Source organism: Quercus suber, unplaced genomic scaffold, assembly GCF_002906115.3.
Source record: "Quercus suber isolate HL8 unplaced genomic scaffold, Cork oak 2.0 scaffold_263, whole genome shotgun sequence".
NCBI lineage: Eukaryota > Viridiplantae > Streptophyta > Magnoliopsida > Fagales > Fagaceae > Quercus > Quercus suber.
The window spans coordinates 856,354-868,176 of NW_027069719.1; the positions used below are offsets into that span (position 1 = coordinate 856,354).

Sequence of the window (11,823 nt, forward strand, 5' to 3'; positions counted from 1 at the left end):
AAAATACAAATTGAATTAATGGTTTAAATTTAAGTGGATACCATACCCTCTAAAAAATGAAAGGGTACAATAAAACATAGGGAGTCTGTTTATGATATATTTATGCCCATAAGAGTCTACTGCCCCAACCAATGGTCGAGTCTATTGTGTCTCTATCCATTATGATAGTTTCTGCCAACAAAATTTTGTTCTATCATTCAATAAATATGTATTCTAAATCAATTTTCTCAGTAAATATCCATCATTTATTAAGCATGTTACTATTCCATTGATAAATTTATAGTTTGATATGTTGTAAGCTCTATTATGATCTCCTTTATACATAATCTCCTTTATAAAAAAGACTTCCAATAGTTAACTTGATCCCAGGGCCGGCCCTTCTACTAGACCAATTAGGCAATGGCCGAAGGCCCCTAGTGGAAGAAGGCTCCAAAATTTTGGAAAAAAAATGGGTAGCGTATATATAGCCTGAAAAATTAAACTTTGCCCCAACATATCAACAAATTATTTTTGGACCCTAATGAATCTTGGAAAAAAAAAAAAAAAATGAAGAAGTAAATAAAATTTGCTCCATCCTTTTGACCCAAGAACAAGAAGAAAATCCTCTAGTCTAAACAAAATTAGTTGTCCCAAAAATAGTGTCATTTAACCTCTAGACAAACCAACATTAACTATAAGCTATGTCTAAAAAAATTACACACAAAACAATCCCAAATCCCAAAAAATTTTACCCATACCATTTCTCTCTCTGTCTTGCTCTCTTTGCTCTGCCTTAGCCATTTGCATAAACTCATTCTTCCTCTCCACTAATCACTACTGATCTAATTTGAATCCCTTCCTTTGGTGGCTTGGCATCGCACCTCCACTTCTTCTCTGTCTGATCTATTTTCACACTAACACACTAGTAGAATCGGCTGAGGTATGGTCTTCTCCTCCCAAATATGAGTTTATTTTCCTCTCTCTTCTACGATCTAAGATCTGATATCTCTTTCTTTGACACACTCTCTCTGCTACCGCTAGTCTTGACTCTTGTGTTTTGGGTTCATTGCTTTTTTCTTTAATGTAGTATTTTAAATATGGATTGTGGTTGACATTGCTGTCAATAAGACTTGTGGGCTGGCATTTTGGTTTTACTTTTACTGTATATATTTTTTAAACTTGGGTTTTATTTTAATTTTTTATGGGATGTGTTTTAATTTTATTCCAAATGCTGCGTTTTGGACCTTTTAGTTGTGTATTACTACAACAAAAGACTTCAATCTAGAGAAAAAAAATGAAAAAACAAAAAGAAAAATTATCCCTTTTGCATCTCAAAAAAGAGATGTTAGAAAAACTTAAATACAAAAAGTTAATTAGATATTTTGCATTTTAAAAGGCAAGAAAAACAAATTTTAAATAAATATATTATGATATAAAAATATTAATTTTTGTAATACATAAATATAAAAATGCCCTTTTTAATAGTTCACCTAAGGCCCCAAAATGTCTAGGGTCGGACTTGCTTGATTCTATTCCAGTGTATATTGTTAAATATATTATTAGTAACGTGATGCATTATACTATGTTATATATGTCAGAGTGGATGCGGAAAAGGAAGCATAGAATAGAAACACCGAGAACACGAGAGTTACGTGGCCTTGACAGCTTACATTCACAGAGGAATTCCTTAAGGGCTACATCTTTATTGTATAAGAGTATAATATAATAACCTGTGTTACAATGAACCCTAACATGAGTATATATAGGCAACTAAACTCTAGACTACTAGTACAAGTATGACTGGGCTTGGACATATTACATTGAGCTAATATGTCTAACATATCTCTAACATATATTATAGATAGATATACTTATTGAGCTCACCTCATTCTAATATTGTTCAGATTGAGCGCTGAAGCTCTGAAAGAAGATTTGACGTAACTAGAAATTTGTGGATTGGCAAAGACTTGTTCACTAGCTATTAAGTAATGCTTGGAAGTTTGTTTGTACTTTGGAGATTGTTTTCATTAGAGGTTTGTTTTTTTCTTGTAATATTATTTACGAGTTGAAGTTATTGAGAGTGGAACTCTCATATTTGAGACTTTTTTTTTTTTTTTTTTTTTTTAAGATAGAATTTCTTTACATTTCATACACAAAAAAAAAAAAAAAAAGGTATACATGCCCCCCCCCCAATATAAATTCCTAGCTCCGCCACTGCAAGGGTGTGCGGTGGCGAGCTATGTTTGATTATGGAGGTATTCTTATCTTAATTATTATTATTTATAATTAGGTTTAGCTTGATAGTTTTTAATCATGTTCTTGATTTCACAAAGATCATGTAGATTTGAGTAGTGTGACACATGGCATCAAGTGTGTGGTGCTGATGGTTGGCATGCATATATGTGGGCACATGTTAATGTGTGATGATGCGTACAGGCCCGTACGTGAGCTCTGGTGCTTGCATACAAAACATGGGCGCAAGGGCTGAGTAGTAGAATCTTCTTCTTCTGCCTCAGCATTGGAGGATAATTTTAGCTGTTATAGGTTGCTAGTCCCTGAGCTATGAATATATTTCAGCGTTTGCTCAATCTAACTGCTAAGCGGACGACCTAGATTTGACATGTTAAAAGTTGGCTCAGAGATTTTTTTTTTTTTTTTTTTTTTGGTGGCAAAAATGTTCATGTGTATAGGCGGTGCTAATAATATTTTTAAGATAAATAAAAAAAAAAATTATTGCAAAGAATTGACAATAGGTTGATAAAGACCTGAAAATTTATAACTATGGCTATTTTTTAAAGGAAATTAGAGAAGCGTAAAGAATTGAGCTATTCTCAAAAGTGAGAAGAACAAAAGAAAAGATTAAATTAAATGACAAGGGAGAAAGTTCTTTCCCCTCAATGTTTGAAATAGTTCATAATTCCTCATTTATCTTAAAAACCAATCAATTTCCCTCTTCTTATTTTTGGGAAATGCACAAATATTCAAATCACTAATTTTTAAGTTAAATCTAACACATGATAAAGTGGCATTTGAATGAGAAGAGAATGAAAGTGTGTTTTAATGTGCTTTGTTGATTCCTTATTTGCTAGAAGAAATGTAGAAAAAGAGCGAAAAGAAGGCGGAAAGTGAAAATAAAATTTGGCAAAGTTAGAATGATAAAAGGACACATAAAACTTTGTTTGAAAAGCTAATGTTTGAAAGCTGTCAATGAAAGGAGGAGGTATCTAATAAAAATTTACAAGCTCTTGTCATAGAGTGCGTGTAGACTTTGAGGAAAATTATCTACACGAATTTTTTTTTCTTGTTTATAAGTAAATTGTGAATGAGAAGAGGTCTCTGCTTTGAATTTAAACATTTTTGCGCCTTTCAAATGGTTGGGGACGAAAAATTTGAACTTTAGATGTTGTTTTAGAAACTCCCAAATATACAAAGAGATCAATATTTTAAAAAATCTATGTTAGAAAACCTTGAAGTTTGTTTTGAGCTATTGTGGAATGCTTGGACTTCAACAATGTGAATCGAGAAAAGAGAGAAAATGATTTCACTTTCACATATGCATTAATTTACAGAGGCACTGTTCCTATTTAGCGGAAAAGAGGAGCGAAAACTAACTAGAAACAGACTAAAAAGAATCAACCAATAATCTACATACATCTGGCACCAAATCAGTATAAGTAATAGAAAATATACAGTATAAACGAATTGTATTTTGTATATATACAAAAGAGAAATGACTTGTAGCTATGCTTCTTCTTCACCTAATCAGTAAGGTTAGCTAAGACACTTCAGCATCCATGTTTACTTCAACAGTAGCAAAATTGCAATTAAAAGGCCATCTCAAGGGGCCCAAAGCTCTGCTAAAAAACCCTACAACCCAAGTCCAAGCTTCATTCCGGGTTCATTCCGTCACATTAAAGGGCCATCTTGAAGGGCTCAAAATGCAAAATACGTATCACTACTCGCCAAAAATGCACAAAAAAACCCAACATCCTGTGAGCAAAAATGCAACCAAAAAAAAAAATCATGTCACTTGAGTGCTTATGTATATTTGCTAGCAACGTGCATATATTTTTCTTTTTCTTTTTCTTTTTTATTCTCTATCTTGTATTGTCTTTCTTTTTGTTTTCTCTATCTGACTTAATTTAACATTTAAAAAATGGAAAAGGAATAGAAAAGTAGAATAATAAAAGAGATCTAATTGGTTAAGAGGATTGAAAAATAGAAAGATGAGAAACTCATTTGTTTAGTTAAGAAAAAAAAAATGAAAAAATAGAAAATGTAGTATAAATTTAGAATTGATAATAACAATAACTCAAAATGAAAAGTGTGCTGAAAATTTGGTCAACACATAGGTCTTGACCCAACCCAACTTACTCAAGTTCAAGTCAACCCATTTTTTATGATTAAAAAAAATCCATAATTATTTTTTTATTACTTTTTTTTTTGGAGGGTTCAAGTGAGTTAACGGGTCTAATCGTCTAGATATAATTTTTTTTAGATCCACATTTGATGGCAATCTTTTATTCTCAAAAAGATATTTTGGTGATGGCTTTGTGCAACCCTCACAAAAGTTGCATAATTAAAGGGATTTTATTTTATTTTTTGGTATGGAACTGGGAAATGAGAAAATGGAAAATCCATACAAAGTTTAATGTCAACTTTCAAAATCAAATTTAGTAAAATTCCTTTATGTCTGTATTAAGGGAATCTATGTGATAAAACAGAAATTTCTGTAATTATTTATTTGGATTTGAGTATGTATTATAATAAATATTTAATAAATAAAAATTAGTTCATTGGAACTATTTAATGGATAATTATCAAAAAACCAGCATTAACATACTCAAAAGTATATAGTTATTATACAATAATGCCTTCATCGTGCAACCATATTGGAAATGGATAACCCATATATTGAATAATTTTTTGATTCTTTCTCACATATACGTGCTTCAATTGCTTTTCTAGCTATAGAAAATATGGGCTTTTCAGGGGAAGGTAGTGTCAAACTATCATTTGCCAACATAGCTATAACATCTGACATTGTTGGTCGATCAATTGCACTATCTCCTACGCATAGGAGACCAACATGAATGCATCGAAACATCTGATCTTTGATGAATGAATCACTAAGTGTCGGATCCATTAAGTCTAACATGGCATCTTCTCTCCATAATTCCCATGCCTGAAACAAGATAACAGAGTGTCAGAGATACTCACAATAAATATTACAAAATCATCCAAGCTGATTCATTTTTCACGTACATATCCAACAAGATTGTCCAAGTGCTTAGTGTGGTAGAAATTGTTGTTTTTCCTACCACTCACGATTTCTAGCAATAGAACTCCAAAACTGTAGACATCGGATTTTATAGAGAAAACTCCCTCCATAGCATACTCAGGAGACATGTATCCACTAACATCAAATCATAAAACAAATTTTAGGTCTAACATCATTATATGGAAACAATAATATTTAGCATAGAAAGTGAAACAAGTATAAGAAGGTATGAATTAATTTACTTACTATGTCCCCACAATCCTCCTAGTATTTGCTTCCACTTCATTTTGTTGGAAAATTCTTGCCATACCAAAATCAGATATTTTGGGGTTCATATTTTCATCTAGGAGAATATTACTAGCTTTCAAATCTCTATGGATTACTCTCAATCTTGAGTACTTGTGGAGGTAAAGTAATCCTTGAGCAATTCCTTCAATTATGCTAAAACGTGTAGGCCAATCTAACATTTTGCTTTTGGTTGAATCTATAAAATATAAATTGTAGAATAAGACTAGCAATTTACTTTGAGCAAAATCATATACATCAACAAATTACTTGATGGAAAAAAGAAAAAAAGAAAATCAAGTGTTATATAAAAGTGAACGTCTTCCTTACCAAAGAGAAAGTAGTCCAAGCTTTTGTTTGGCATGTATTCATAGATTAACATTCTCTCTTCTCCATGAATGCAGAAACCTAGAAGTTGAACAAGATTCATATGTTGGAGTTCAGATATAAGTATCAACTCATTCTTGAACTCTAACATTCCTTGTCCTGAATTTCTTGAAAGTCTCTTTATAGCTATTTCTTGGCCTTGTGAAAATATTCCCTGATGAAAGAATCAATAAGTCATCATACAATGTTGAACAATTCAATCAAAACATCTTTCATCAAAGAGATTTGTAGACCTAACCTTATAAACAAGTCCAAAGCCTCCCTCTCCAAGCTTGTTTTCCAATGAGAAGTTATTTGTCGCAGACATGATGCATTTATAACTGAATATTCTCAAATCATTCCCCTGCTTTCTATCATTTTGAAGCTCATTGACAGTGGTAAACGTATCGGAGTTCATTAACTCAAGCATTCCATCGTCACTCTTTGCATCCTTCTCCACTATTTAGATCAATACAGAGCTTTAGAGATCATCTCGAAATTCTGAATACTTTCGAAATTCTGAATGTTACTATGTGAAGCATTTACCTTGAAGAATTACATTTCTCCTTCTTGATAGGTGGCACAAGATGCAGAAGAAAATTACAACTAGAGGAATGACACCTATGGCTATACCAACCCATATCCATTTCTTTGCACCTGCATTCAGTGATTGTCACTGGGTAAAAGGAGGCGTGCCAGGGGAAATTTCTTACCCTCCCCCTATTTTTTATTAATAAAACTTTTAAATTATATATAAATTTTAAGAAAGGACCCCCCTTCATATTAAGAAATGTACAAACAGTCTTTTAAAGTATTATTGTCTCTATTATTTTCATTAATTTTTAACTTTTTTGTCATATATAACTCTAACTTCAGAAGCATTTATATATATGTTCATAAAAATATATAAGTAAATCCATGTAATAAAAACCTTCTAAAAAATATACACTGTAAATTTCTTTAAAAACCTTTTTTCCTCTTTCCGTGTGTGTTAAAAATATTTAGTATTTAAAAAAAAAAAAAAAAACTCATTTTTCCCCCAAAAGAAACTATTTTATTATGAGACTAGAGAGCCAGCAAGTGTATGAATATACGGATTTTTTTTTTTTTCCCATTTAAAGAAAAGAAGCTATGATTTTTATGGTTCAAACCGTGGGATATACTCTACTTTGTCCTCCGTAAACAAAAGAAAAGTTTTTCATTTAGATTTACCATTATATATTTATCTTATACATGACATTACATGTGTTGTTTCTTGATCAATTACATTATACTATATATGTTAATATGTTAAGGCATATGAAGTACATTTATTATTTAATTAATTAATCCATCTAAAATTAATTCATTTGTACGCATTTTATTTTATCTAAAACTATTGTTATACTCTAACATGTAATTTTTAGTTTATTTAACAAAAAAAATTTATTTAAAATGTTTAAGAAATTAATATTAATTATGATTAATATAATTTAAAGAATAATTATACATGACCTAATAAAAGAAAATATTTTTCTTGGTTTATATAAAATGGACTTCACGAATTTTTCTTATATATGAAGAAACAATATATATATATATATATATAATACATTGTATTAATTAAAGACATGTTTTAAGCAAGGGCGAAGAAATGTTTGTATGTGTCACTACAACCAAGGTATGGAGAAATTGTGAAGAAGGCTAATTAATAACGTGGGAGGCCAAGTTCTAAGAAGTAAATATCTTGTTTCTTTGACTTTTCTTCTCCATTATTTCAACAATTGCAACTTTGTAGAATAGCTTTTCGGTGGAAGCATTTAATGCTTTTTTTTGTTGTCTCTTTTGTAAGTTCTATAAAAGGCTAGATACGGTTGTATCAAGACATCCAATATATAATAGAAGCATTGTATCCAATCTAGCAAAAAGTGTTCTTGTGTGATAGTTCAACAAATGTAAGGGAAACAGCATGAGAGAAATAGTGTGGTGTGTAGCAAACTATATGTAATGTATTAAGTATCAATAAAAGCTTCTATTTATTGATAACTTTTGTGGGTATTCTATTTGAGCGTGGTGAGATATATTACAAAGTATTTGGCAAAATAATTCTCTTTTGAGTGTCAAATTTATTTTGACAAAACTTCCGCAGCAACAAATCTTTACAAACTCTATCTTCTAAATGAACCAAAAAACAACTACAAGTCCTCCACTAGCATGTCTTACACATAAGTTTTAGTGAGTCCCTACTGTACTTTAGCAAAAGGCATTGATCGATCCCTTCAAAAATGCACTCTTGCATACTAACGTGGAAAGCAAAGTGCACCACTTGAAAAGCCACAATCCATCATGAACCTTGATAAAACCCCTTTGTACTTAGCTATTATAATATATAACTTTTTAAAAAACTTTCTCTTTTGTGAAAATTTCTTGTTCATATAGTTAATTATATATTAAATTTTAAAAATGGTTCGTTTCTATTGCGGTCTAGAAACTAAATATATATACAACATATTAGGGAAACAAAACAATATTTTTTGCTTTAAGATAGTCTAAAAATGATAATATGATCTCAATTTTTTGCAATAATTTACTCAACTTTATACAAATTTGTGTGTAAACAATAAAAAATAACATTAATTTACTAGATAAATTGAATATACTTTCTTTTTGTGAAGATGTTTACATAATTACATTAAAATATCATATACAAATTTTGCCTCCTCTTAACTCAAATCTTGGTTCCGTCACTGGTTTTAAGTACATGTGTTTGTACGTAAAACAAAACATTTGGTTCCACCACTATTTTTCATAACTCATGAATCATTTGCTATTGACCATTATGTTGAATCACAATTGCAAGATATGTATATCAACAATCAAACAATAAGAGGGATATGAATTAACTTTGATGTATTCATAGATCATATCGTTATTACTGAGTTCATATTAATTTTTGTATATAGTATAATGAAATGAGATTCACTCATTTTATGTTGTCTTCATTTTTTTATTTTATAGTTAACCTTTAATTCTTTAGATTTGCGAATATATATATATATATATATATATAATCATGTTATTTTAAAAAATTTCCCTTAAAAAAACATCATTTAAAATTTTAAATAATGCGATAATTTATAAACCTTTAAATTTAAAAACTTTAATGTAAACCATGGAAAATTATTGAGTACTCTAGAGTATCATAAATACGTACTCCCACTCCCACATGAATTGTAAGTCCCACTATAAATTTAATAAGTGAGACCCACAGTTATGTGAGAGGAAGGAATATGCATTTATGGTATTCCAAAAGTACACAATAATTTCCCGTAAACCATAGTATGCATCCAAATGGAAACAATCATTTTCCTAGTATAAGTAGATGGAATTAAAGTGAAAATTTCTATACGGTTTATTAGCTTTAGAAACATACCATTTTGAGAAGACTTTGGTATTAGAACATAAAGAGCTGGAATTATACCAGAGAGGTCTTGGAAGAATTCCCCCTTTTTCTCCCAAAATTTGCATCCAGTCTGATTATCATATAGGAAAGTATAGGCATCACAGCCACAGAGGTTCCAGCAAGTAACCCTGCAATCATTCATGGTAAGTTTAGTGTTATTATTCAAGGAGCTAGGTTCAGGCCCTTGTATGAAGTAACCAGATCTTTTATCAAACATGTCATCACGACTTCGACACGACGGTAGCCATCTCTTGCAGCCTCCATCAGTACTGTGTCCATTACAGTTTTCCGTTTCTGCAATATAGGATCCATCAAAACCAAGAAGTTTCCCCTCAAAACTTAGAAACCATGCTGATTGTCCACCTTGGTTTATATCATTATAAGCCAAGTGTTCTTCATCCTCGTTAGAAACAATGGTGAAATTATACATTCGCTTGGATTCATCTGATATGAACTCAAATTTGCCACCTTTCAAGACCCCACTAGTCCAAAACTCCACCCCTTGTCGCCGAATGATCAATTGGCGACCCTTGGGATCCCACTCCAGAGAAAACTGCCCTCGAACTGGGACAACCTCGTTCAACCATGAGGAAAGTGACCAAGGTCTTCCATTCTTGTGGTTGACACCTAACTTCATCCCCGGCAGAAGTGTGTCTGTAGACTCATCAAAACTTTGCCATAAAACCTTTTGCGTAGTTCCATTGGAATCCAACTCTTGCAGGACAAAATTCCCTGAATCCAATAGAGTTGCAAAGAGAGTGTGTGTGTAGTTGGTTGCTTGATGAGAATACAGAGATATTGCATCTCCACCTTGGGGCAAAATTTTGAAATTTCCTTCGGTTTCTAACTTAAGAACCGCAGCAGTGTTCACAACAGGTGCGTTTCTGTTGCCAACCCAAACAATTTTTTTAGGGTCATTGGTGAACCATATTCCCAAGTAGATGTTGCTGGTACTTCCAGAGTGGAAGAACCCCAAAGTGAATGCTCTTTTTGCAGAAACTAGATAACTTGAGGAATTTAGAGTCTCGCCTAATTCGAGGGTGTCCCTTGCGGCGGCAAAGGAAATCCACAAGCATGATAACATTAGCAAGAACATAAGTTTGAGATGGTTTTCATTCGTAGCCATGAATGAGCACTGAATTTCTCCAAAGGGAAAGCACTTTGCTCTAACTCAAACTTAATAGGCAGCAAGATATTTGGGGTTTGGAGACCATATTTCTTTACTGTTTTTATAAACATGACTTTACTTTTCAGTTTTCAACAGTAACCCGCACTGTTTATTGTGGGTCCTGTAATCGGTATACAATGCCTCTGCACACTGTAATTCGCATGTATAAACAGTGCAAATTACTGTTTATAAGCTTAAATGTATTGTTTATATCCCATAAACAGTGTAAGAGGCGTCAAAAAAAAAAACAAAAAAAAAACACACACACACAAAATGCAAACGCAGGAGAGAGACACGCATCCAAATGCTCATGGGTCTGTTTTGGATACAGCTTATTTTGTTAAAAATTGAAAACACTATAACAAAATAATTTTTACATATATAAATAGCATTGTGGGACCCATTTTTAATATTTTTTCCTAAATAAAGTAATTGTAGGTCTCGTGAACAGTGCACAATGTCTCTTGCATAATGTAATCTGCGTGCATGAACAGTGTAGGTTACTGTTCATAAGCCTAAATGCACTGTTCATGCCCATGAACAGTGCAAGAGGCGCTAAAAAAAAAAAAAAAAAACAAACACAGGGAAAGAGACGTGCATCCAAACGCTCACTAGTGTGTGTTTGGCAAAAGTTATTTTTGCTAACTTATTTTACTATTCAGTTTATTTTTATTATTATTCATGAGCCCCATTACACTTTTTGATACTATTCATGGCCCTCTTACACTTTTTGATACTATTAATGAGTCTCATTGTTCTATTTCAGCTAACTTTTACCTTTATCTACATTACTTTCAACAAAAAATTTTCAGTTTTAACAAAATAAGTAGATTCTAAACAGACCCTAGTTAACACAATTTCAAAGTATAAACATTTATTATGATGATTGCAAGGCCGCTTAACGTATTTAGGGCCTAAGGCAAAGATTGAAATTGTGACATTTTATATATTTAATATGACTTAAAAAAATTAAGTATTACTTCAGCTTTATTATTTTATTTTAAATGCAATTATTTTACTAATTAACATGAATTAGACCAAAATTTTTTTAACAGATACAAAAAAAATTGAGAAAAATTTTCACACATATTGATGCGGTAGATTGATATTGGTAAGTTTGTCAATTCAACTATTGTGAAAGATGTTGTGAATTTTTTTGTGTATTACATTTTTTTTAAGTGCTACTTTTACAATATTTTTCACAACAAATCCTAGCTATTAAATTGTTACTGGTTATAATTTGAAACTACGAATTATTTTTTGCCATCAATACTAGTTTGTAATAATATGCTATTTAGAATT

The 11,823-nt window shown here is 31.4% G+C and overlaps 1 protein-coding gene across 1 annotated transcript; it reads right to left on the bottom strand.

The window, feature by feature from the left end:
* Nucleotides 1-4,855: 4,855 nt before the first annotated feature.
* LOC136070836 (G-type lectin S-receptor-like serine/threonine-protein kinase CES101) lies at nucleotides 4,856-10,535 on the bottom strand. The gene is made up of 4 exons (XM_065781313.1): nucleotides 9,300-10,535; nucleotides 5,507-5,744; nucleotides 5,245-5,395; nucleotides 4,856-5,164 (listed from the first exon to the last, which is right to left on the bottom strand). Exons 1-4 carry the CDS (start codon nucleotides 10,477-10,479, stop codon nucleotides 4,856-4,858), a joined length of 1,878 nt encoding a protein of 625 aa, XP_065637385.1. The 5' UTR covers nucleotides 10,480-10,535.
* Nucleotides 10,536-11,823: the final 1,288 nt, after the last annotated feature.